At 44.9% G+C, this 26494-nt stretch overlaps 3 protein-coding genes across 10 annotated transcripts; all 3 read right to left on the bottom strand.

Annotated features, from left to right (window-relative positions):
- Window positions 1-12684, bottom strand: atn1 (atrophin 1). Of its 7 annotated transcripts, none has more exons than XM_031852656.1 (10): window positions 12379-12684; window positions 10337-10473; window positions 9749-9850; window positions 9233-9352; window positions 6239-9063; window positions 5866-6082; window positions 4142-5723; window positions 1865-2032; window positions 1495-1675; window positions 1-619 (listed from the first exon to the last, which is right to left on the bottom strand). In XM_031852656.1, exons 2-10 carry the CDS (start codon window positions 10361-10363, stop codon window positions 586-588), a joined length of 5256 nt encoding a protein of 1751 aa, XP_031708516.1. In that variant the 5' UTR covers window positions 10364-10473; window positions 12379-12684; the 3' UTR covers window positions 1-585. The 7 variants fall into 7 exon arrangements, 6 of the variants coding, with proteins under 6 accessions (XP_031708516.1, XP_031708519.1, XP_031708518.1 ...); XM_031852659.1 differs by having other exon boundaries at window positions 1889-2032; XM_031852658.1 differs by having other exon boundaries at window positions 4142-5720.
- A 1870-nt stretch (window positions 12685-14554) lies between these two features.
- On the bottom strand, window positions 14555-19618 carry LOC116386492 (gamma-enolase). Of its 2 annotated transcripts, XM_031852778.1 has the most exons (14): window positions 19530-19618; window positions 19214-19268; window positions 18882-18967; window positions 18585-18680; window positions 18359-18417; window positions 18194-18263; window positions 17942-18075; window positions 17616-17838; window positions 17344-17541; window positions 16662-16738; window positions 16210-16334; window positions 15991-16099; window positions 15295-15353; window positions 14555-15116 (listed from the first exon to the last, which is right to left on the bottom strand). In XM_031852778.1, exons 3-14 carry the CDS (start codon window positions 18964-18966, stop codon window positions 15047-15049), a joined length of 1305 nt encoding a protein of 434 aa, XP_031708638.1. In that variant the 5' UTR covers window position 18967; window positions 19214-19268; window positions 19530-19618; the 3' UTR covers window positions 14555-15046. The 2 variants fall into 2 exon arrangements, with proteins under 2 accessions (XP_031708638.1, XP_031708639.1); XM_031852779.1 differs by lacking the exon at window positions 19214-19268.
- A 1095-nt stretch (window positions 19619-20713) lies between these two features.
- mlf2 (myeloid leukemia factor 2) lies at window positions 20714-25644 on the bottom strand. The gene is made up of 8 exons (XM_031852819.1): window positions 25326-25644; window positions 23848-23959; window positions 23685-23720; window positions 23127-23192; window positions 22885-23013; window positions 22395-22554; window positions 22075-22289; window positions 20714-21182 (listed from the first exon to the last, which is right to left on the bottom strand). Exons 1-7 carry the CDS (start codon window positions 25367-25369, stop codon window positions 22078-22080), a joined length of 759 nt encoding a protein of 252 aa, XP_031708679.1. The 5' UTR covers window positions 25370-25644; the 3' UTR covers window positions 20714-21182; window positions 22075-22077.
- Window positions 25645-26494: the final 850 nt, after the last annotated feature.

The raw sequence follows: 26494 nt of genomic DNA, 5'->3' as shown, positions 1-26494 counted from the left end.
ATTATATCATTATCAACAAACAGACAACATTAATCATAATAACAATACTATTGATAATAAACATAACATAACACTAAATTGCTGGTCTCATGCATATAGAACGCCCCTCAGGTACAAAAGAGGGGGTAATTACTAAAAATAGAACCAAAAGTTCCACCAGTTCAGAATAAGCGCCTAGCTACATGCAATGACATAAAAGAGACTCATGTACACATTCCTTCTGGCATCAAGTATTTTACACATACTGTACTTCACTATTGCCCCCTCCATCTAATATACTGTACAGAGCACGATACAAAACAGGACTGGAGTTTGAGAACATTATGCAGGGAAGCGCCGGAGTCTGGATCTTCAATGTGGTGCAGTTAGCAGGGACTGTGTGCAACGTTTTCACGCCCGCCTCTCTCTCTTTTGTTAATCCTTCAAAAATCTTCTAGTTTTCTTCAATGGATTCCCCGTCCATTGGTCCAGCTTTCATTTAGAGTCTTCGTTCCTTCGTTGTTTTCAGTGCTTTTCTTTTGCGTTTCATTTTGCACACATTCTCCCTCATTTTTCCTCCATGCTGCTCTTTGTCGTGCCCCTCCCTCACAGGGTTTTGTCACTTTCTTTCTTCAGGTGACTAAAAGGTCAAAGGAGAAACCATGTTAGAGTGCAGTTTGAAGTAAAAAGTCACAGCTAAGGTGAGGGTTCAATTTCACCTCAGATAATTGCAGCATTTACTCCCAAAATAATGGCTATTTTGGGAATACATTTTAAAAGGTTTATTTGAATCCATAGATTGCATTTCTCAGGACTTAAATATGCACAGAGGTAAAAAACATTTTTCAAACACCCCAAGTCACACAGCCAAGCTGACTTTTACAGGTTAATTGTAACAAACTAATCCACAGTTTGTGCAAAAACAACAACAGTAGCAGTGGTTTTAATTTGTGCTGTTTGTAGACTCAACCACTGATTAAGGCTTGTTCAAAGTTTATCAAAATGTAAACCAGACATGAAGATTTCTGATACCTGACATGTCCCAAAAAAGTACCAGGTCTTGTGTCAAATTTAGGCCATTGTCGTATGTCAGGTCGAGTTTGGTTATTTTAAGAAATTTCTCTCCCATCCATGAAAGCCATTGTTCCAAGTAGATTCACAATGGGCAGAGGGAAAGAGTGTAGCCAATGAATTGCATCAACTTGGTGAGCTTTAGAAATGATAAATTATTCAAGTCATTTTCTTGTTCTGGTTCCAGCTTCTTAAATTTGAAGATTTTCTGCTTTTCTTTTTCTTGTATCATAGTTAATATACATATTTGGACTTTGCACTGTTGTTTGAGCAAAGTGAAGACAACACCTTGACATGTTATTGAAACACATTATCAATTATTAGAAAAAATAATCGAAACATGAATCGGCAATTAAAACAGAATATCGTCAGTCTCTGCTGCATCAACAGAGGCCCAACCAATGGAAACACACACACACACACACACACACACAGCCTCCGTACCTGTAATACTCGTCCTGGGTGAGGGAGTGGTGGTGATGGTGATGGATCCACTGTTGTTCCAGGGCCAGTCTCTGGATCTGCAGCTCTGCGCTCTGGGCCTGCTGCATGGCCTGGAGCTGATGAGCTGCCGACATTGGACCAGTGAGGGAGGACTGCTGGGGCAGGTCACGGAAAGGAGCACCTGTAAAAAATAAAAATAAAAAAAAGGAGGAAGAGGAAAGAGGAGGAGCAGGTGGGGATACGAAAGGAAAATGGAGAAATAATGGAGCCGAAAGGGCCCCGAGGTCAATCATCGTCATCATATTCAAAAAGTCTCTTCATAATCTTTCAGCACTGTGGAGTTTTTAAGAGAGAAAAACTGAACAAGTACATGGACGAGGAGCCTTCTCCTCACCGAACAGCTGTTGGCGGAGCACCTCGCTGTCAGTGAGGGGGTGAGCCAGGATGGGGGTGCCTAGTGTGGCTCCTGGGTAAGGGAGGCGTGTCAAAGGAGACCCCGACGCCAACGGGTCCATCAGGGGGTGTACCCCGCCCGTCGCTGGATGCCAGTGATGTAATAGGAAATACAGGAGATATTTAATAAGAGTCAAATTATGAATTCAAAACAAAGATAATGCACACAGCATGTAATACATTAACATTAATACATTATGCTACATTTAAGAGATGTCTGATTGGTGGGAACACAATGAGCAGCTGAGACAATCGAATAAAGTCAAAGACATCTGGATTCTGGAGGCAGTGCAGAGTCAGTAAACTTAACGGCTTTTGCTAAAGTGTAAATGTGAAATGCAAATATTAATTTCCATCCATCAATTATCTGTTACAGCTTATCCTTTACAGGGTGGCGGGGGGCTGGAGCCGATCCCGGGCTGACATTGAGCGAGAGGCGGGGTACACCCTGGACAGGTCGCCAGGCAATCACAGAGCTGAAACATTAGCCTAATTCCAATCCGGTCCCAACATCTTCCCGCTCCGTGACGGAGCGAACGATGTTTGTACTCACACTCACAGCTGAATGAAGCACTGTTTTTAAGTCGTAGGCATAAATACAGCTGCAAGTTACAGGACAAACTTCCCTCTCTCCAGCAAGGAAGAGATAAATGAATATCAGACAAAAACTGGGTTACGTTGCAGTTGCTCCAATTCTAAAATAGCATATATACATAAACGTATAGAAAGTATAAAAATAACAAATAAGTATGTAGAAAATATGTGCATTAAACTACAATGTATTACAACAGTGTAAATAATAAGGCTGAATACAGTGTGTATGATTGTATAGTGTGTAGAAATGCTGTATGACAGTATGACAATATGAAATGTCTATCTTAGTTTGAGCAGCTTGTGAGTAAATGTTTGTACGGGTAGTCGCACTGAATCATCTGTAGGGAGTGTGTTCCATGACGAACACAAATTGCACGTGGTCAGTAGAGGCAGCTGGTTAAATCAGTATCGATGTAGACTCACTCTTTGAGAGTTTTATAACCCACTTCCACTCCCCACTAACTGGTTTGGGATGGCACTTTACATGGCGAGTGGAAGTGAGTAGGGAGAGGTTGTAGGAACCAGATTGGAATTGGGCCATAGGGCAGACAACCATTTACGCTCACATTCACACCAACGGGCAATTTAGACTCATCAATTAACCTAAATAACCTAAACTGCATGTCTTTGGACTGGGAGGAAGCCGGAGGCCCAGGAGAAAACCCACGCTGACATGGGGAGAACATGCAAACTCCACACAGGTTCAATACATGAACCCTCTTACTGTAAGGAACCATCATAACCACTACCCCTCCGTGCCACCCCAAATATTAATAAGCAGGTTTTTATTTGACTTTCAACATGAATTATTTCAAAGAGACAAAAGTCTTCTCTTGTTTGTCATACATTTTCTGCTGATTGGTGTTACTAAACTGAGATCTGAGTAAACTAAAAACTCTTGAGGGACTTTGAACTTTAAAGCTTGCAACATTTGAACAAATGAGTCAGATGACTAAGAGGAAACTATGACCCAATATCACTTGAAATCAAAGAAAACCTGTGTTTAATGATTAACTACACGAATATAAAATGATTCACATTGAAGTTAAAGGATAAGACTGGCTTTGTTTTTCTTACCGTCTACAATTCCAACAAATGGACCAAAATAATCACTTCCCTGTCCTGTCTTTGGAAAACAACCCCAAGCCTACTGTTTAATTATTTTATTAAAAAAGCTCAGTAATCTCCTAAAACTGCTGTAGCAGCATTGTAGTTTTTCAGCAAATGTTACTCAAACAGGAGTAAATAGCGCATTTGTTTGGGACTATTTTCAGCCGACGGATTGAGACACATTTAGTGTGTCAATCCAGCATACACTGCAGCATGGTGCATGTAGGATTGAATCCATACAAACTACAACACCCATCCTAAAGAAGGAATGTGTCATCCACTACAACGGTGTGGCTCGTGGCTCTTAGATTTGTTTTTTTAATGGTGGTCTATGGTAATAGAATATCGCAAGCCTCATCCTTCCCTTTTTTTAGTATGCAAACCTTGCATGTGCCAACAATTATTTTTTGACTACAAAATCTGTTCATAGTAACACATCTAGGCGGTTGATACTGATAGTAGGAGCATTTGTATCAGAAGTGGTTAGTACCTGTGTCTTGCTGGTGCAGGTGAAGGTGTGAGTGGATGTGTGAATGCTGGTGATGATGAGGTGTCACGTTTAACATCTGAAGACGCCCCAGATTCTCTCCTCCACCTCCATTTCCTCCCGTTCCTCCTCCACTTCCTCCACTTCCTCCTCCTCCATTTCCACCACTTCCTCTCCTTTCTCTTTCTCTCTCCCTCTCCCTTTCTCTTTCTCGCTCTCTGTCCCCAAATGCCGGCAAAGCTGCTCGGTCTCTCTCCCTCTCCCGTTCTCTTTCCCCACTCCTGTCCCGCTCATAGGGGGCAGGAGAGCGAGTGGGAGTGGGGTAGGTCTCAGGGGGAGCGGCTGGAGCAGTGGCCGGTGGCAGATGAGAGGACAGGGAGCTGGGAAAAGAAGACTGGGGGACCGGGTGATGAAGTGAGGAGGCATTGGACGTTGGCGGAGCAGGTGGAGGAGGAGCTGGCGGAGGAGCAGCAGGGCCTGCTGGGGCTGGGGGGGCAGTCGGTGGTGCAGATGATGGGTGAGAGGGAAGAGAGGGTGTTAGGAGAGATGAAGGGGGTGGATTGGACAGGGACTGAGGGGCAGGAGGGTTGGGAGGTCGGGTTAATGGGGCCAGAGTCGGGCTCTGGAGGTGCGGGGGGCCAGTGGGAGGAGGAGTGCCATAGAGTGCCACCTCATTAGCTCCTGCTGCACCTCCTCCAAGTAGCAGGGAGTGTGCATGTGTGTGTGCATGTGCATGTGCATGTGCGTGTGCGTGTGCTTGGGCATGGGCATTGGCATTGGCATGAGCATGAGCATGGGCATGAGCATGGGCATGGGCATGAGAATGAGAGTGAGCAAGGGCAAGAGCAGCGTGATCATGTAGGGCCCCATGTTGGTAAATCCGCTCATCACTCTTAAATTCAAATCCTTGCTTCATCCGCTCTCGATGCGCAGCCACTGCATGAGGAAAGCCGACTCCTCCGAACCCTGCACCCCCAATCCCTCCATGTATTGGGCCTCCTGCCATTCCAGCGTGGCCTCCAACACCTGGACCCCCCTCAAGGCTGCCACCATACAGAAAACCCAAGATGGCTGCAGCTGTAGCTGCATCAGTTGGCAGGTGATGCGGGTGGCCTAAAGCATGATTCTGGAACTGAGGAAGGAAGAATGAGGGGTGGACGTGGGGATGGCCATGGTGAATTTGCGCGTGGTGTGCCTGGGCACGACTTGCTGCCCCAAGTGGAGACATAGCATGAGGGCGAGCATACTCGCTCAGGGTTCTCAGCGCTGGGGTGTCAGGGCCTAGATATGGACCTCCTAAACCTATTCCCAAGGATCCCTGAGGGCCAACGACTGTTGATGCCCCACCCATTGATGGCAGAAGGAGGGAGTGTGGGATGGAGTGAGCGAGGGATGGGTGGAGATGGTGGGCTTGAGCGAGGTGAGCATGCGGGTGTGAGTGATGATGCTGGGCGTGAGGGGGAGGGTGGGAGATAGAGTTGCCAGAGGAAGAGGATGAAGGGTCGAGGATGATAGAAGACGAGGAGGGGAAGAAGAGAGAGGAGCCCTGGCGACCCCCTCCAGCGGCGTTGATGTCCTTCTGCTGCTGCAGAGAAAACAGTAAAAGACAGTAAATCACACCTGCCCTGATCTGCTTTACTCCCTTCCAGTTAAAATGACCAATTTAATCTACATCAAATCCATTAAATTTGACAAGTTGCATAATTATCACTCTTAAAAGTGCACACCTGTAGATGTCGATCCAGTTCCCTCTCACGCTCACGCTCCCTCTCCCGTTCCCTCTCTTTTTCTCTGAGGTCTCTGGCCCGTTGCTCGACCTCCCTGCGGGCCCTTTCGATCACCTCATTCCTCTTCTTCCACAGTTTGGAGCCGTCCAACGGGACAAAGAGGACATCACTGCGGGCGCAGGAATTCCCGCTGCCACGGTCGAGGACCTTGTGAAACCTGGACACAAGTGACACAGCAGAGTAAAATATCATTACACTCACCAGGAGTCAGAATCACCGTTACTGTTATTTACATCTGATAGCATACAGAGGGACTGAACAGAGTGACACATTGACAATCTCAAATCGGAGGATGATGATGTTTTGACGTTACCTTGCTGATTGGCTGGCGTGGATGGGAATATCTACAGGTTTGGGCTCAGGAGAGGGGCTTCTCAACACCGGTGGTGGGCTTTCAGTCTCTTCCCTTTCTTCTATTGGTTCTTCTTTGATAACAGGTGTGGGAGGTAGGCCCAAATCCAAATGTCCGTCTCCACCAGGGAGTGAAGAACTGGAGGCAGCGGTCAAAATGCTGTTGTTGTTGTTGGCTGAGTTACTAAGAGGTGGAGGTCCTTTTGAGACATTTTGAGGCGAGAGTGATTGCGAGTTTGTATTGCTGCTATTGGTTGCGCTACTGTTGCTATTGCTGTTGGCCATGTTACTGCCACTCCCATTGGAGTGGTACGTTCCACTGAAGGGAGGATGGCTGTTCAAAGTACCATGGAAAGGGGAGGGACGACATCCAGGTGACACACCTGGCCCAGGAAGGGGCATGTTGGGTCCAGATGAGGAGCCAGGGGGAAAAGATGAGAAGCCTCCCATCTGATTTGTGGATGGGCTGGGTAATGGAGACAGAGGTGTTGGAGGAGTCTGGGTGGAGGACTGATAGTGTGGGGGACGTACATTGGGTGCCATACCTGATGGGGGTGGCTGGGTGTGCGAGGCCTGAGGTGGGGGTAGAGGAGGCTGAGGTGGTGGTGGGGCATATGGAGCGTTCGGAAGGTGTCCATGATGGCTGGAAGAGGAGGAAGGAGACAGTGCAGGAGGCTGATTTGGCCCTCCACGGTTTTGGTACAAAGCAGAATCTCGCAGGTTTGAGTCTCTCTCTCTTTCTCTGGACCCAGACTGGTAGTGGGGGTGAGGTGGGTGGGGGTGATGGGTTCCTACAGGCCCTGAATACTCTCTTCCCAAGTTTGGAGTCACCCGAGGGGGGCTGAGGTACTCTCGATTTGTGCCAGTAGAAGGAGGAGCACCAGCAGGAAAGTCTTTTCCTCCTGTGGGAGGATACTCTCTGTGAAAGTGGTCTGCTCCAGAGGGAGGGGTTTGTGCCTGGTCCATGGTAGGAGGGAAGTCTCGGCTGGATGGGTTTGGGGGATGTGGGTGGGGCAGTGGGGGCAGGGAAGAGTGGGAAGGGTGACTTGGGTTGCTTTGGGGTGACGCAGGTGGGTCTCGGTTCAGCATGGGGGTTGCAGGTAGCCCGCCGGTTGAACTTGGGGGGTTTCCCTGGGGAATGGAGTTGTTGTTTGGGTTACTGTTGCCTACAACCTCTCTTGTCTGACCCCCAAACTCACCCCATCTGCCTCCATCTTTGTCTCTGGGATGCCCCCCTCCAGTTCCGTTGGGGCCAAAGTCTCTACTCTGGTTTTGGTTTGGCAGAGGAAACTCCCTCCCTGCATCCCGTTCCCTTTCTCGCTCCCTGTCTCTGAAACCTGGACCAAAGTCTCTTCTTTCAGGACCCAAGTTAGGTCCATCCCTCCCAGAACCTTGGAAATCCCGGTTCTGACCCACTGGCAGAACCCCAAACTCCCTGCCTTGGATGCTGTTGGACCCACCCATCCCACCACAGGGAGTATTACTATTACTTCCGCTACTATTGTTGCTGCTGTTGCCAATGGGAGCAGAGAACTCTCTGTTGATCTCCCTCCCCACGCACTCCCCCCTCACTCCCCTCTCCCTCTCTCCTGCAGCCCCCCTCTCTCTGTCCCCTCCCCCTCCAGCGTACCTGGGAAGGTACTCCCTGTGGGGGTGGGGGTGAGGATGGGGGAGGTAAGAGGGGTGGGAGGAGGAGTGGCGAGAGGATGGAGGGTTGTAAACAGAAGGAAGTTGCTGCTGCTGCACAGGGGGCTGGTGCTGTGGTTGGTGTGGGTGGTGGTTGCCAGGGTAACGGGTGTATCCCCAGCTCCCCTGGCAACCGGTTGCTGTGCCACCCTGCCAGCTGGTGGAGCCGTAGTGGTGAGGGTGGGTGGAGGGTTGGGTCTGGGACTGGGACTGTTGCTGGGGGCCAGTCTGTGGCAACAGAGAAGGGGGAGTAGACTGAGCCTTGTCCAGGAGTTTGTCTGCCTTTTCTATTTTGTCTCTTTCTATCTTAACCTCGGCAGGCTGGTTTTGTCCCCCGAGCTCCAGGGGCTTCAGTGCAGGTGGAGGAGGAAGAGGAGGGGGTAAAGAGTGGGGAATGTTGGGGCTGTTGTGGGAAAAATCCCCTCCGGAGATAGTGGTCTTGGTCACACACTGCGTGCTGGCTTTGGAATTCAGTCGGCTGCCACTAAGTGCACCATCGACGCCTGTCGGTCCACCGTACTCAACTTTACACATCGATTTGGAGTCCAGGGAGAAATAGGACTTCCTCCCGCTATTGCTGTCATTTGATGTGTCCCCTGCTCCACGGAGAGAGGGGGTCGGACCAGAGGAAGAGCAGGGAGTGGAGGAGGGCTTAAGAGACGGACAGTCTTCAATTCGTGCGTCCATTTCCCGCTTTTCTCCATCTCCACAGGACTCTTCCCCTCTCCCCTCTCGTTGTGCTCTCCTGTCGTCTCCCGCCACCTTCCCCGCTCCTCCCTCCTTGCCTTTCTCTCGTTCCCTCTCTCCTTGCTTTGGTGAGTCGGGGCCATCGGAATCAGAGTCCAGGCTACCTAAAGGGGAAGCGGAGAGACTTGGGGACGAGGAGCGATTGTCCTGGTCTATATCCCGCCCACTGCTCAGACTACTGCTACTATTGGCCAGGCTCCCTACAACTGAACTCCTACTGCCCTGGGATTGGCCATCTTCGTTGTCACTCTCACGGGATTGGCTGGCAACTGAGGTTGGAGGTGGGACAGTGGAAGGAGCCGAGCTGTCAGTCGAGTGTGTTGATGTTGGAGGGTTTGGGGTTGAGGCCGATTCCTGACAAAAAATAAGAGCATTTCTGGATGAGGTAAAAATGTAAATTTTGTGAATGTGGTTATATTTTTGAATAAAATTCTGAATAGCTTAGACAGTGCCTTTTTGGATGATTTAGCAAAATCAAAGCTTTGTAATTAGTCTTTGTATAACAGGTTGCATTTTCACAAACCTGAACTTTCTGCCTCTTTGGAGGAGACACAAGTTCCTCCCCCTCACTCTCTGATGAATCATGCCCTTGTGATCTGCGACTGAAGCGATTTCCAGCCAATTCCTCACCAGCACCTCTTTGCTAAAACAACACAAGACTTTTAATTCTGTAGTGATGCTTTTGAATCCCTAATAGGCCTATGACTGTTTTGAGAACAAAGCCACACTTGCATGCATGCACACAGAGACACACACACACACCATCGATGTCAAACACTAAACATGAAAGATTTCAAAGCGCAGTATTGTAAAACACACTATCAAACAATACTGACACTGCAAGGGTATGTCTGTGGCAATCATACTGATGACTCATGCACTGACAGCACACACACATGCTCTCACACACACAAACAATACTATACACAGGGACAGTATTTTTTATCGCTCATGACTCTTGTACTTGCATGCACACACATAACCGTATGGCCAAGACCACGACAAGGAAGAAAAAAAAAGGAAAAAGAGGTGCGCTAACCGTCTGTCTATCGTTGCGTTCAGGGCGAGTGGGGCTGGTGTGCGGGCGTCTGCCCCTTCTCTCCTCACTCGCCCCCCGCCGTCGCCCACTGCGCATGGGCATCTGCAAACCCAAAGTCCAGCAAAGGAGGAAGATATGGACAGGATTAGAAAGCCTTACATGTTAAAATAATGAAGATTTACAGGTATAAGGAGAAATACAGAGATAATTAAGAGATGTGTTGAATGGAGGGTAAATAGAGTTAATACAAGACCCCAAGAGAAGTCTGTTTGTGAAGTTTGTTGAATTCAAATTGGAATGTAGAAAAGACAACAAGTGGAGGATAAAATGTGTAAGGGAGGTGAAAAGAAGAACAGGCCATAATTGAAAGAAGGCCACAGAGAAGAGGAAGGAATCGTAAGCAGAGGAGATATAAACGTGCAACGTCACAACCAAATAAATAAATTGCATCTTAGTCATCTTGGTTATTTTAATACTATCACATATTGAACTAATTATGATGTAGCCACATTCCCACATGTGGCTACATTAGGCGGGTACACAATCCCTGATCTCAATGAAAAAAATATATGTAGGCCTTGTTCATACCGATTCTTTGTGTGTCCGTGTTTTCATTATTTCTTCTTTAAAATGACCATTTTACAACACAAGCCATTGCAGGGACTGAACTGGTTCCTGTTGGTTACTGACTGGGCTGTGTGTTACACCATGAGAGCTACCAAAACCTGTAAAGAAGCATAAACAAAGAAGGCATTATTCAGTATTTGTCTGCATTAGAAATCCTACAGAGAATCCAGTGCTTTGCTGAAGAACATTAGTACGAATGCAGCGGTAAACAATATTGTTTGCTATCTGCACCATGTGTGGAGTGTGGAATTTGTGACGTTATGAAAACATCTGACTTTAAAACTGCAAAAGCACTGTTGCAACATTTAAATTTCCAGCATGCTTCACACTGTATCGGAACAACTGCTTTTCACCGCGCTCCAAACTGTTTCCTCTCTGCCTTCCGTCTTCACCACGGCAGCAAAAATAATCCACAGGCACAATCGGTTAACCCACTCGCACTACCAGAATGCACTGGTCTGGATATTGTTAATTGGACATCGAAGGAGCAGATGAAAAAGAGCGGAACAGAAAAGACTGATTGGTAGACTGCATTTTGGATGGGGGCCTGCAGAAGACTCCCACAAACATCTTGAGGATGTGGGACCACACCCCCCCCCCCCTCCCCCTCCTTCTTGCACCTTCACCACAACAGCCAAAACCCACAGCCACTTGTGGTTAACCCACATGACCTGGTTATGGCTGGCAGAATCACATTCTTATTTATCCATTCAGCCAACCATTAGGGAAATGCCCAATTTCGAGATCCTCTATCCATTTGGGTGTGCCTGACAACGTAGGTGGACTACTGTGCAAGGACCGGCCTAATCCATTCATTCATGTACCACTATGATGAAAAAATGGCTCATGTATATTGAATGAGGATATAAATAGTCCACGCCACTGGATGTAAGAAGAAAAGATATATTTGGCTGAGCAGTAAGAAGAGCTGTTGTACATTCTGCTGTGCAGCCAGTAAATATAGGAGCCACATCCTCATTTGTGTGTGTTTGAATCCTGTAAATCCTGTAGCAGCTCCACTACACATGGCTATGCATTAATTATTAGTGCATGCTGCAGTGACTGAACCAATCAGAGTAAACTCACTGGTCATACTTCATATGCATAATATAAAGAAGAAAAAATGCATGGCACATGTATTGATAGGCAATGCAGTGTATGCACAGTCAGTCTAATTAACATACATATGACTAAGTTCATCACGCAGGAATCATTCAGGGCCCAGTGGGTTTACTGTGTACATAATGCATCTCAGTTACAGGTGGCAGCTACTGGCCTGCCTGTGGTCCACTGGCAGGTCCTTGGCCATGGTCAGTAAACAACTAGGACGCGAACACATTACCAACATGCAACAGCATTAACATGACCAGACCGCCCGCACGCTCACGCGCGAGCACACGGCCCACAGCACATGCATTATCAACAAATTGACCACTGCATGTTGATGCAAAGCGGCAGCATGCAGTTGCTCTGCTTACATCACCAGCGAGCAGAGGCACTGCAACGACTCGTTCTTCTTTCTTCCTGCGAAATGTTATTGATACACATGCAGAGGGGAGACCGGCCAACAGCTCGCTCTCCGCCGCCGCCGCCGCCGCCTTGCTCTCTCAGACCACCACGGCGGAACACAGTCCACCAACGACGGTAGAGAGTCGTGTTCAGCCACACATATATGTTCACAATCAGAATGGATGCGTGTGCAGTGCTGTTGTCTCTAGACGCTGCACAATCTTAAAAAAAAAAGAAAGATGATATGGAATGGCGAATCGTGGCATTTCGCACCGGTCTCTCCCTTTCCCCTTTCTCCTCGCTGGAATGTGGGTGCGCGTCGTGCACCCTTCTATTACCATTATTTCACCGGGACATAATTTAGCCAGAACGCAGGAGTATCACGATAATTAAAGCACAAAGGAAAAAAATGGGAGGGAGAGGACAAACGTGGCCAGCAGGAGCAGCTCCAAATAAACAGTTATAAGCATCCATTTTTTCCCCCTTTCACTTACCTATGATATCCAGCGATGCGTGCTCTCACTCTCACTCTGCCTTTCCTTTCTCTCCCTCTGTTTTGTCGTTTTATGTTGCACGCTGACACGCACACCTCAGAGCCCAGGCGTCTGTCAACAGAGGCTTGTGCTGGCTCATATTGCAACGGGCACCGATAATAACAATAATGCAGACGAACCTCTTTCTATTCGTTGCAGGAAGGAAAAAAAAAACAGGGGTGCGAACTGAAGACTACAAATTGATGCGTACCCTCGCCTCTTCCCCACCCCCTTTCGCCCCCTTTTTTCTTTTTTTTTGACCCCCCCTCTCCCACCCTGCTTACTCCCCCTCTTCCTCTAAAACGACTTGCACTTTTTTTTATATATATATATCCCCTCTCCGGTCTTACAGTCACAATTTTTTCTAGCGGAGGGGTGAGCCAGAGAGAGACGCACGTCGGGTGAGAGAAAGGGAGAGAGGAGAGGGCGTGATTTGCATGAGGAGTGAGGGGGAGGATAGAGGAGGAGGAGGAGAAGGAGGGAGTAGTGAGGCAGGGAGAAGGAGGAAGAGAAGCGCAGAGAGAGGGCCAAAAACTCTGAAGAGGGAGGGGATCAAGAGGGAGGGTCTCTCTCTCTCTCTGTCTCTGTTGCCTAGTCCCTCCAGAGTTACCTTTACTGTATGGAGACACTCTGCTTCAGACTCAATAATAACTAGCTGCTCCGCTTTATCTCGCGATGAACCCTGAAGGAGAAGAAGTGTCCAACGGGTCTTTGTTCTCTCACATGCCGCACTTATTTCAACAACGACCACCCTGAATTAAAGGTGGACTACAGAGAAAACACACGTAGCCTCATCCAAATGCGTTTTAATGACAATGTCAGCGACTCAACAAAGCTCCAATGATTAAACAGTGAATAAATGAACATTTTAATGGTGCACTCTGTTGTGTGACTGTCCAGCGGCTCCCTGTCTTTCTGTCTGTCTGTCTGTCTGTCTGTCTGGGGGGAGGCTTGCAGCGGTGTGTCCAGTCAAGCGGCTCTGCAGACCTCCTCCTCCTCCTCCTCTCCGCTGCTGTCGTTCTCTCTCTCGCTCTCTCTCGCTCTCTCTCCCCTTCACGCAGCCCCCTGTCCCGTCTCCTATTGTGTGGTAACCGTGGAAACCGGGCCGGAGACTGTGCCAGCTGCGCCTGCGCGGCTTCCAGCCTTCCTTCATCATCATCACCAGCAGCCCGGCACGACAAGGCGTCGAGGCCTCCGTCGAGCTCTCGCTCCCTCTGCTGCTCAGATGGTGACGATCAGCGTGCGCCTGATAATTAATCGGCAGCCACGCGCCCGTTTAAATGGAGCGACAACTGGTGCGCTGTTATCAGGGTGCAGCTGTGAGCGCGAGGTTCCCATATTATGATTATGAAGTCAAAAATATTCATAAATATAGGCCTATTCAAACCTAATGTAATTTATTTAATGTAACCGAAAATACATCTTAATCGGTTACATTAACATACACAAAAATACATGTTAAATAATATATAATATATATTTACAATTTATATGATAATATTACTCATGAATAGTATTAATTACATTATTATTATTAATTAATTAATATATATTATGTATGTGCGTGTGTGTTTTGCAATTACTGTTTTGCCTTTGATATATATCCAGTAATTTATGTTGTTGATGTAAATGACAACTGCATGTGCAGCAGATTTCTCCTCACTGATAATACAGATGTACTAGATTCCTGCGATATATCTTTAACGATTAGTGAACAGACCAAAATTATTATTGATGATACTTTTGCGCTCGTCATTCTGCAGATGCAGAAGTAGGAATGCATGGCCATGAATTATTGCTTTAGTTCCTTTGGTTGGCAAAATTCAGAGGATTCCTCTTGAGTTTCTGTTGGATTCCTTCTAAATTCCTGAAGGATTCTTTCATATTCTTTTCATTATTTTATCAGCAGGAGTGACCTTCACTTTAACATTTTTATAAGTGGTGTGAAACACCTGCTGTGACATCAAAATGTAGTGTGGGCAGAAGTGCAATCTGCTCAAATATGTCTTCTTTCAAATGAGCAGTGCAGAGGTGGTTTTTCACTCATACTGGATTCAGTGATTATTTACGTTTTATGCAAAAGACTTAAATGACACAGCAAAGCCGCCCCTTTAAATCGATACACAGAGAGCTTTGATTGGAGTTCATTTGTATCCAGGTCTTTATTAAGCATGGCCTTATAGACAGATAAAGTGACAGATACAATTTTAAAGCAAGCTGCTGAGGGATCACATCAGAAATAACACGAGGAAGAGGAAGAAGAATAAACAGCAGGGCACATAAGATCAAAACACGTCTGCAGTGAGTCAAGAGGAGACAGTCAGAGGAATCAAGAAAGAGAAAGAAACTAACAAGGGGAGGTGTTGCATCGGCTGGTAGGTGAAACACTCATTTTTTTCCCTCCAGGCTTTGTTCAGGATTTGCTGCAACCAGCTAGTAAATCACTAGCTGAAGCGTCCGGTCAATATACTGTAGCTACAGTGCATCAACTGTGCATTTTAGTCATTTGAAAGCTAATTAGTTGTAACAACAGGTGTCATGATTGCATTACTATGTGCCCATCAGGGAAATATAACATGATTTATATGTTTGGGTGCTTTCTGATGTGCCACTGCTAATGCACTGGCACTCAAAGGGCACTGGGGTTACGGAAGTTGTGTCCAGCAAAGCGAGCCTGGTCACCCAACTCTTCCTCAATCCTGAGAGGACGAAGAGGAGGTGAGGAGGAACATAGAAACAAATGTCGAGCAGGCAGATGAGTGTGAAAGAAGACAACAGCAGATGAAACAAAGAGGGAAAGAAGAAGGAAATGTAAAAGTGGTGTTTTCTACTTGTATTTCTAGACATAAAGAAACAAATCAGGCTATGAATACCCACCTCATGAGCTGATTGTATTTGGCCAGACGTTCTGATCGACAGGGAGCTCCAGTCTTGATCTGAAGGTAGACAGAAAAACCAAAGGATCACAGAGAGTTACAGGTACATCTGCATGATTGCTAACCCTTTGGACAGCAAGCAACACTTATTTTCACTATCAAGTGATCTTTCGATTGCTTTTTTAGATAAATCACATCTGTAAAATGTCTAAAAGAATGGCAACTACTCCAAAGGTATTCACATTTCATAGAGAAGCAGGCTTCTGTAATATTAGCATTTTGAAGATGTAATCAGCAAACGTTTGGTATGTTTTTCTTAAGATGTGATTGACAAAAGTGTTTTTTGGGGTTCTGTAGCTGCCTACTTATTATTTCACCACTTCAATCACTTCAGAAAAACACTGCATAGTTATTTAATAATACAGCTCAAATTGCAATTCCTTCCACTTCTGTATATTACATTACTTGAGCTACTGTTGCACAAGTACAAGTATTATTGCTCTATATTGTCTTGTTTCCCAAATGTGCTGTTGCAGTGAAATGTTAGCGTTTAATTTTTCTATTTCCTCATGAACTATGACAAAGGGACAACTAATGCAAATGTAGAATTTTAATGGCAACTAAATTGGAAAATAGAGAACAGACAGCACTTCCCATTGTGTGATTGTGTGCATGTGTGTGTGTGTGTGTGGGTTACCTGTCCAGTGCAGAGACCAACCACCAGGTCAGCTATAAATGTGTCCTCTGTTTCTCCAGAGCGGTGGCTCACCATCACACCCCAACCGTTCTCCTGGGCCAGCTTACACCTGAGAGGCAAGGGGAAGTATAAATGAATATAAATATGACGCATGCTCTCACATGGCAGGCATGTACACACACATGTGTTTGTCTATGCATCACATACACACAAACTCACGCCTTGATGGCCTCTGTGACTGAGCCAATCTGGTTGACTTTAAGCAGCAGGCAGTTGCAGGCCTTGTCCTCCACGGCTCGCTGTATCCTGCGTGGGTTTGTGACTGTCAGATCGTCTCCGACCACCTGCACAATTTATGCAACAAAGTTACAGGCAGATTGAAGTGTGTTTTGTTACTCACAGTAATCGTATCAGGTCAACTCAGCCCAGTAAATCCATTTATATTCAATGAAGATCAGTCTGCATTAAGAAACTGGGGCAAAGAGAGTCAATAAAATACGCTATTGAGTTCCATTATGGCATTTTGCAGCCATACTAGCCACTGAAAAAAGGATTTCTCGACCTCTGCAGCATCAAATTTGACTATTTTCATGGTTGGAAGTGCAATACTCAATTGCTGGAATAAGGATCTCACTAATTCACTTCCAGATAATAACGAGGGCAAAGTGTACCTGGATGCCCACTGATGCTGTAAACTGTGACCAAGCCGGCCAGTCGTCCTGGTCAAAAGGATCTTCAATAGACACCACTGAAAAGAAGGAGTAATGGTTAAGATCATTTTTCTGCATAAGTCTAACATTACAACCTTTGTGAAGCCCTCATTTTCTTCCTTACTCACCTTAGAGTTAATAGGACTAGAGCACCAGTGACATAGACAATAAACGTTCTGATGGCAGTAATGTCTTAAAATGCACTCACATTACACACAGATGCCCACACAAGCAGGAAGCACATCATTGACAGGGTAAAGAGCCACATCAGAGTAGGTCCCTGCTTGCCAAATGTGCACTGTAGCACATAATTAAAACCTCTTTAACAGGCCTGAGTGTCGGGAGGAGGGACAGGGCTGTGGAGACATCCAGCTCTCTTGTTCCCTTAGCTTCTCTGTCTAAAATGTGATGAAAGAAATATGGCGGTTGTAGAAATATGAAAAATAGGCGGGTTTGTCCAGTCACTGGATCAATCAGCTATTAAAACTGACGCTGAGACCTGTGCCTGGACGCTCAGTGACCTGTGGAAATACATTTCCCTCAGTCCATGATGAATTGTCCACTTCATGTTCTCTATGTAACTATAACAGCTGTAAGAGACAAGCGTTTGACCATTTTGACTCACGCACATCAGAATACACACCTGGGTAGTTGTTAATGAAGCCCTGGTAGATGCTGGCCAGCTCCTCACCGCTGATGTTGCGGGCAGCGTTGGGCGGAGACTTAAAGTCCAGGTCGTACTTGCCCTCGATGAAAAACTCTGAGGCAGCAACATCCATCCCTATCACCACTTTGTCTGTGAAGCCTGCTTGCTCTATGGCCGTCTTAATCAGCTCCAGGGCTGACGAAGAGAAACAGGAAGATGTAACATCACAGGAAATCAAGGGACAATATTTCACATGTGGTTGCGCTTACCTTCACTGTTCTCTTGTATATTGGGGGCAAACCCTCCCTCGTCTCCCACATTTGTAGCATCCTGACCATACTTCTCCTTGATGACACCTCTCAGTGTCTGGTAGAGCTCCGCCCCCATACGCAGAGCATCACGGAAAGACTCCGCCCCTACAGGAAGTACCATGAACTCCTGCATAGCCAGTCTGTTCCCAGCATGGGAGCCCCCATTGATCACATTAAAAGCCTGAGTAAAAGACAGAAAAAAAGAGATGAGATTGTATTTGGGCTTTTGATTTTGGAAGAATACATATTTTTTGTTGCATAAAATACAATTAAACAGGACTCACAGGCACTGGGAGGACCAACTCTCCGTTTCCAGCCAGATCAGCAATGTGGCGGTACAGGGGGACACCTTTCTCTGCTGCGCCAGCTTTGCATATGGCCAGTGACACTCCAAGAATAGCATTGGCCCCAAACTTAGCTGGGAGAAACACAGACGCAGTCACGCAACACATGGGTGCAGTCAGTGAGCACTGGTGCGGAAACATGTCACCACACATATATGCCATCACTGCACATGAGATGTGACCGAGGCTTACATTTGTTGTCAGTGCCGTCCATTTCAATCATCGTGTTGTCCAGTTTCTCCTGCTCCAACACATTGATTCCCTGAAAGAAAAAGAAAATATCATAAATTTCCGATCTTGGGTATATTGCTCGGCCATTTCGGCTTTAAAATGATCAAATTCTGGGCTGATACTCACAGACTGGATGAGAGCAGGTCCAAGGGTGTCATTGATGTGACCAACCGCTTTGGTTACACCTTAGACAGCAGGACAGAAGATATGTGAAACCACGGAAAACTAATACTGTCAGTCCACATTTATATCACAAAACCAGACAAGAAAATGCTCAAAGTAAAAGCAGAGACACTGCAGGCAAAGACAAGAGACAAAAGCACAGAAGATACATCTCATTACTAATGTCCACCTTTGCCCTTGTAGCGAGTCTTGTCTCCATCTCGGAGCTCAAGAGCCTCGTAGATGCCGGTGGATGCACCGCTGGGGACTGCAGCCCTGAACACACCTGGAATGGAGAGAAGATGGTTGGTGGGTGGAGAGAAAGGTCATGTGTAGAGGTTGAAAAGGGAAAGGTTGAAGGTAAGCTTGTGCGACTATACAACATGGATTTTTCGAGGTTTAGATAAGACATGGTACACTGTCAAGCCCCTTGTCAGACAACACAGTAAATGAGCAATGCTTTTATTAACGGATTTATGATTTTAACCTTTGCCAGTATGCAGATCTACTTCCACAGTCGGGTTTCCCCTGGAGTCCAGGATTTCCCTGGCAACAATATTCACGATGGACATCCTGTAAAAAACAAAAATCTTTAATACAACCATTTGCATGTTACATGTCAGTGCTCATACACCAAATTACACGATCATTTCTCTTTTTTTGGTTTAAAAAAGGGATGAGAAAGGTAATCGGTGTACAAACAGACGGATGCGTATGAAAATAGGAATGAGCAGACATCAAAAATGCATTTCATTACAGCCTCAATTTCACATGAGTCACAAGGACTTGACACTCTTCCTCTTCCTCACATTTACACACCTTGTGATGATAGTGACGCAGCCTTAGGGATGGAAAGCTGTGGAAAAGATGCTCCCTATAGCACACACAAACAAGCACATATACACAGGGAAGGAAACAAAAAACAAAAGCTAATAATGCATACCTATTTATCAATCTACTGTCAACCTGTTCCGGAACACAAGCCAGTTCAATTTCTGTGCTGAATATGGACCAATGGAGAGATGAGGCGGTGAGAAAACACAGAACAGGAGGAAATGAAGAAGAGGAGGTGGAGGGAGATGGTTTTAGTGGGATGGAGGGAATGAAGAAATAGATCAATCTTTTTAAACGTTACCTGCAGCGTGTTTGAAGGCGAGAGGAGAAAGTGAGCGGATGTGGGCGCAGGAGAAGGAGAGACGGGGGGACGGGGAGGTGGGAGGAGAAGGGGTGAAAACGTATGACACACATGGGGGAGGGGGAGCGTGTGAGTCATTGGAAGACGAAGAGGGGAGGGAAGCGAACGAAACTGGGAGAGTGGAAAGAGGGATAGAGCAGAACAGCAGGAGTTGCATGCATTTATGTTGCATTAGTGAAGCTGCAGGAAAATAAAATGTCTGAGGAAAATATATATCGTGATTTGCACAGTAACCATTCTTAGTAGACTATTTGCATTTGACATTGACTTCCTACAAGTCCCGTCATGTGTGTACATCTGCTCATCAGCTAACAAATTGCAGTAGCACCTGATGACGTGTGCAAATATTTTCCCCAGGAAACTGCCAACATTAACATTTAATTTATGGTTGCTGACAAATGCAGGCAGTGCGGTTATCCTGCGATCAAATGGCTGGAAAGTAACGCTTTGCCGGGAAAATGGAAACAAGCATCTGAATACTTTAGATGTGGATGACAGCCAGGCAATATATCAGAACAAAGAAACGGTGAGCAGGATACATCTAAGCAAAGACAGATGCACAAAACGAGCTGCCTTGCCGGAGAACTTCAGAGATCAAATGACGGAGATTAAAGGAGACAGGAAGACAGGTAGACAGGTGACTAGAGCGGTGCATGTTGGGGGATAGGACGTGCATTTAAAAATAGTCTTGGATGTAATTAAAGATACAGCGAGGACAGAAGGAGGCAGGCAGGGAGCCTGCTATGGGAGTGATTTGTCAAAGCAGACGGTTTTCATTGGCTGCTCCACTTGCGTGCTCCATCTGGATGTCACATGACCAGCAGACATGGTGGCACAGGGAGGAGGGAGCACACTGATACACATGCAGTAGGAAGAATACAGCTGATTTGTCAGTTCAAAAATGAACTGAGGCAGCAGATTTAGAGATTTGCACGCTCTACATCTGCAGAGAAACAGTAACTGAATACAACTACAGACTAGCAAGAAATGACCCGTAATTGACAGATTTAGTTGAACACATTAATTGCTTTGAAGGTGCACGTTGACGGTTTTAGAAAACACTCCATGATTTATTACACAAGGCATGAAATCTCAAACACAACCACAACAGAGACACATTTGAATTATTATCTAACAATGTTTAATGAACTTTTATTTCGTTAGATTAATTGGTTAACAGTATACAATTCAATTCACTGACACACTAGTGTCTTCACAAACATAAAATGGACTGTACAGCAGATCTATGTACTGTATACTGTAGCACGTAAGTGCAGTGGGCAAAAACACATGTCAAGTTTTGAGAATGAGTATATATAAAGTGAGTGTAGTTATACCCATGTTTGCACAAGGGTGCGTTGTGTGTGTTGAGTGTAGCAGTGGAGAAGGAGAACTGTAAATGTAACTATCAAGCGGGTGGGGTTTCGTTGTGTGTGTGTGTGCGTGTATGTTGTTCATGAATAGACAGTCCAGTCATATCAAACATTTACGACGGGCAGTTGTGACGATCATCAACTTCCATCTTCAGCGTGGTTCACAGCATTGGGGAAATCTTCCCTCAACTTCTTCCATCTAGTCGCCCAAGTGTGACACCTGCAGAGACAGTCAGCCGAGGCCGCAGTGTTTGTTACGACAAATCACAGACAGGAAAGGCAGATGGAATCAACAGAGCTTTCAATCGAACCATTTTTAACTAAGACTTCACCGACAGACGCATGCAACAAAAGCCGGTTTGGTGTTCGAAGACGGCTTGTATCAAAATTCCGACTGTATTTAAACATTTGGAGGAATGGGACATTACGTTTGTCTATTCTGTACACACTAAGGATCCCTCCTCTTTATACGAGTTCCTTCATATTTACCCCATTTAAGGTTTTTTGAGGGGACTTTTTTCGTATCTGAATCGACTGTCTAATGACAGAGGTGATATTGAGATGTATAAATAGAACTGAATTGACTTGTTTGGCTTTTATTGCATCATATCTGGAGAAAAACCTGAAACTTAATGTTTCAGACGTGCTGAGAAAACCATGACATTGTTTCATGTACTTTGATTCAAGAAACAAAATAAGCCTGACTCGTTGATACTGGAGTTTAAAAGCCTATATTGATATTAAGAACATTATACTGGCCAAAACATATTCAATCATAAATATAATGTAAATTTTCGCATACAATCCTTTAAATTAGCTTATTAAAGAACTGTGACCACAACATAAATTGAGCAGGACATTTTACAGCAATAAAGAAACAGTCAGTGCTCAAAATGTAATGTAAGTTAATATAAAAAAAATAATTTCATTTTATTACTGTAATTTGTTTATTTATTTATATTTATCCGCAGGCACATCAGCAAAAACAATCTACAGGTAATTAGCCAAAATTGGCTCACAATAGTCATGCACACCCATCAGGTCGGGTTGGACTCGACTGATGCAGGCCTCAGAATCACAGCTGCTCTAAATAACTGAATCCTCACTCTTACCTCTCACCAGTCGTAGCGTGGACGGGTGGTGGGCTGGCGGTGTCTTGGGGAGTCGAGCCGATGGCCTGGTGGGCTCGTTGAGGCGGGGGGGGCAGTGAGGGCCAGCTGCTGGCCTCCTCCCCGTCGATCTCGGCCGTAATCCAGCGCCCGGGCAGTCGGGGGAACGTATCTTACTGCCTCCCTCCTCCACTCGTCATCAAATGCTCCAGCATCAGCTAGCAGGAACACACGGCACAAATAACACATCTCGTTGTCACTGCAGCATGATCAGCGTCTAACAACAATAGTGTTAACAATCACTTTATGGCCCAATGACTCACTCTCATCGAGGTTAATGAAGTCTTGTCGTTCCTCACGGTCTCCAGTGCGGCGATTTCGTGAGCGCTCCATTACGTGTCCGCGCTCCCCGATGTGGTGGCCGATGGCAAGACGCTCGAGGCCGCTTTCACTGTCCCGCATCGACTGTCGCGTCTCACGGATCTGAGGTGAAAAAGTGGCGACTCGGTTTACTAAAACAGGCCGGATGCTCTGCACTTTGAATGAACGGAGACGGAAATGTTTGTGTGACAACTTTGATGTTTATAGTGTACATGATCTATTTATTGTCACTACAATTACCGGTGAATTCATGGATTATGAGGCCAGAAGGCCACAGTGATGCCTGGACTAAGCAAGCATGAAGGCAACATGTCCAGTCAGGCTTACCCTTGGAGGTTGAGGAGAGAAATCAGGTCTACTTATTTGTCACTAATCAGCACTCCCTGGGTGTATCATGAACCATTTCAACAGCTGTTAACAAGTTATTCTCACCCCTCCAGGGCCTGTTCTCGTTGCACTGGTCTGTTGATAAACTTCAGGAGGCCCGGTGTCTGAAGAGGAGTAGGAGATCATTGTTGAAGAGGAAAATGTCTGACAGTTCGGTGAGCCGGACATCCTATCCTACAAGAAGGAAATAATAAAGAGTAAATAGAAGGACTACTGTTCAGGCAAAGGTTTCCTTCATGAGGTAATTACATTCTGATTATTTGAAGTTGGTTGACAGAGCTACTTACCACGTTTCCCATCAAATCTCCCATCATGCCAAACATATCCATGAACCCTCCTCCTCCTCCTCCACCCTGCAAACATACATTTAAGCAGACATTTGATGAAACCTCACGTATAAACAGAGTGGTACATCTCTGAAAACAACAGCATTCATTGTCAGTTCAGTGCCACAAGGGTCATCCTTTGAGCCCCACAACTTCATTTTCAGAGGAAGAAGATGCATAAAACACTTTTTTTGAGTCCTGTAATCATATTATTTTGTCTTTTGTCCAGTGATCACTGGTTATCAGTTGATAAGGGAAAGAAAAGACAAGCACAGACTCGTCTTTTCTCACCGCATTGTGCATTGATAAAGTGGATCTATGTAAACGCAAGACCGGAACCTATTTTAAATCCTAACCCTGGTTCATGAAATCATAAACCAAAATATCTGAAGTCCACTTTTCAATACTTTTACAATACTGTGCTTTCCACCTGAAGCGCAGTAATATTTTGATCACACTGCCATAGTCGGCTACATGTGTAATCTGCTATTGAAGGAGGTCATAGAAGCAGCTACTCACCATTCCCATCATGCCAAAGGGGGCCAGCGGACCAGCCTAGAAAAGAAATGTACATCTTAAAATAAAAAAAACTTAAATACACTAGATTAACTAATGTGGATATCATACACGTGACATAAACAAAACGCATGAATACAGCCCCGTCAACATGGCGGAGAGTTACCTGTCTGCGTGGTGCACGGGGTGCTTGTATCTGGGGGGCGAGAGCAAAGGGATCCATGCCAAATGGTCCAAACATAAGCCTCATCTGCTGCCTGTGAGCTGCAAATGGATCCCTAGAAGAAATCACAGATTACACTGAAACAGGCTACATGGGGGGGTAAGCTTGTCCATTTTTAGATTAGGATGTGTGGGATCACTACGAAGCGTCCACAGGACTGTGTTTACAAAACTGTGGAGTACAGAAGGTTGGCATAAAAGGCAGATTTGTAATCTTGTTTATTTATTCTTTTATCAAATATTTACAGATTTCAATTATAATTTTACCATTCATACATTATATTATATTAGATTGTATTTTATTTTTTAAGATGTTGTAATATTTTGTTAATAATTGTTAATAATCTACAAAAAGATTCAAGTTCTAAACAGACAAAAGCTTAACAAATGACTTGCATGATAAATAGATCGTCAAAATTGTTGCAGGTTAATTTTCTATCAATTAACTAATCAATTAAGGTTCAACTTAATTTGACATGAATGTGTGTGAGCTGTTCTTTTTATTGTTTTAAAGAAAGTGGAAGGAGCTCATTAAAGAGCCGCAACAACTACTCAATTATCCAATTAGTTGATACATTTTTTTAAAGCAAAAACGCCAAATATTTGCTTGTTGGGTTTTTGACTATTGGTTGAACAAAAAAGACATCTGAAGATTGGGCAGTAAGAAATTAGAACAGGCATTGTTCACTATTTCCTGACATTTTATAGATAAGTGTATTTATTAAGAGAATAATAGGAAGATTAGGCAATAATATAAATGATGTATAGTTGCAGCCTTGACAAGCTTGTTCTGTTGTTTTGACAATATAAAGGAGGCTGTTGCTCACTGTGTGACACGTGGTGAATATGAAGAACTTCCAATATGATTGCATGATCTGAAACTAATAGGAAAGCTTGCCGGTGTTTGTGCAGCAAGTCTACAAACTGATCCACAGATCCAGATTTACTCAACCCCAAATCAGTTGTTAGTGAATGAATGAACACTTATTCAGCAAACAGAAGGATGGTTCCATGGATGTGTCAAACGTGGGAGGAAAGCTCTTCAGGTAGCGTGAAGTGAAAGACGTTCCGGTACCAAGACCATTCAATCATTGCCACCTGCCATCAATTAGCTGAATCCCAAACTCTGAGTTAATTGGGAAACAAAGGGAAGTTCTACGAGTAGTGACAATTGGCCATTTTAGCTACTGACTGGTTAACCAAATGCTTCAGAGGTCTGACAGCTTCTTCTTTTTGTTATTGTCTATCCAATATGGTGGACCACTGTAGGCCCCCACAGCTGGCTGGAGAAACGTTAGGTACCTGCTTTAAGCACACTGAAAAAAATGTCCCTCAGCGTGCCAACATGCACATTTCCCACCTCTTGCAAAACACGTGGTGGCAACAGTGTCTCCACAACATGTTAATAATGTCAATACTCACATCATGTAGGGGTCGTCATCAACGTCATTCAAGAACCGAAACATGCTAGGTGATTTAACTCAGCTGGCTGATGCTAGCCAGCTAGCTAGGTAAACAGTCGTGTTTTTCAGGGATAAAATAAGATGACGGGCTCAAACTCTAAATATGCTGAAAAGGAGGTCCTTCAATTAGCTCCGTCTCGAAAACACTAAATCACAACTCCTGTTAATCGAAGCAAGAGATGGCTCAGAGTCTCACTAGATAGTAAATTCCAGAAACCTGGACCAAACATGAAAACGGAAGTCAGTCCTCTGACAAAGAGAAGCAGCACTACTATGAAGTTAGCATCGGAGCTAACAACGGTGACTTCCGGCCACTTTATTTTTCAAAATAAAGTGTTTCCCTAGAGGCTTTCACAGCAATGTTTTTATAATAACGTCATGATTTAGAATGAGAAATACTGTCAATCAAAATATAAAAAAATATATTAAATTTAACAAATAAAGCACAACATAATAAACTTATATTGAGAGTTATCATTATTTATAGAAATTTAGTTTACTCATAAAACAGATGCCAAAACAGCAGTATTCTAGAATAGGCCGTTTTCACAGGAGGCATATTGACTTCATATTAGAGAAAACAATATGGCAATCGATGGTGGCATTCCATTCAAGTCTCCCAGTAAGTCACTGTCAGTGTGACAGTGATCCAGCATAAAGGACCCTGAAACTGAAGCAAATTAATACAATTATTCAACCGTCATTAATTGTATTATTTACTCATAAGCTTTTCCTCCTGTGATTTGCCAATACTTCTGTGAATAAAGGCCTATCAAGGCATTAAATCAGGCAACTGGCCACAGGCCCCAGACCCTTACAGGGTCCAAGGCTCCAGTTTCACTGTTTGAAATAGTTTGGTTGAAATCAAATTTGTTTGTATGAACTATTAAAGCATAACAGATGTGCAGCAAAACAATGAAAACAATCTAAACTAAATCAAAACGAAACATGCATCTATTATACAGCCACAACAGAAAACTATCTCTATACAGGTCACACGTGTGATATAGGTAGTGCGCCAGTGCATGAAGAACATGTGGCAATGAAAGGATATAATGTGCATGCTATAGATGGATGGATGGATAGATAGATAGATAGATAGATAGATAGATAGATAGATAGATAGAT

Source organism: Anarrhichthys ocellatus, unplaced genomic scaffold (genome assembly GCF_004355925.1).
Source record: "Anarrhichthys ocellatus isolate YVR2014 unplaced genomic scaffold, GSC_Weel_1.0 scaffold13, whole genome shotgun sequence".
Classification (NCBI taxonomy): Eukaryota; Metazoa; Chordata; class Actinopteri; order Perciformes; family Anarhichadidae; genus Anarrhichthys; species Anarrhichthys ocellatus.
Note: the sequence above shows the minus strand (reverse complement) of the source record. Positions and strands in the feature narration are given on the sequence as shown.

What these genes read in the sequence shown, in the direction of transcription:
- atn1 (XM_031852656.1), bottom strand. Translation starts at nt 10,363, where the DNA reads ATGAAAACACGGACACACAAAGAATCG. An exon ending in CACGGACACACAAAGAATCG is followed by an intron (nt 9,851 to 10,336) that starts GTATGAACAAGG and finishes TTGGGTTTGCAG; the next exon opens with ATGCCCATGCGCAGTGGGCG. An exon ending in ACCCAGGACGAGTATTACAG is followed by an intron (nt 620 to 1,494) that starts GTACGGAGGCTG and finishes TTGACCTTTTAG; the next exon opens with TCACCTGAAGAAAGAAAGTG.
- LOC116386492 (XM_031852778.1), bottom strand. Translation starts at nt 18,966, where the DNA reads ATGTCCATCGTGAATATTGTTGCCAGGGAAATCCTGGACTCCAGGGGA. An exon ending in CTTCATTAACAACTACCCAG is followed by an intron (nt 16,739 to 17,343) that starts GTGTGTATTCTG and finishes CCTTCTTTTCAG; the next exon opens with TGGTGTCTATTGAAGATCCT. An exon ending in GTCACAGAGGCCATCAAGGC is followed by an intron (nt 16,100 to 16,209) that starts GTGAGTTTGTGT and finishes CTTGCCTCTCAG; the next exon opens with GTGTAAGCTGGCCCAGGAGA.
- mlf2 (XM_031852819.1), bottom strand. Translation starts at nt 25,369, where the DNA reads ATGTTTCGGTTCTTGAATGACGTTGATGACGACCCCTACATGAT. An exon ending in GATGACGACCCCTACATGAT is followed by an intron (nt 23,960 to 25,325) that starts GTGAGTATTGAC and finishes GATTTCTTCTAG; the next exon opens with GGATCCATTTGCAGCTCACA. An exon ending in CGAGAACAGGCCCTGGAGGG is followed by an intron (nt 22,555 to 22,884) that starts GTGAGAATAACT and finishes TTTTCACCTCAG; the next exon opens with ATCCGTGAGACGCGACAGTC.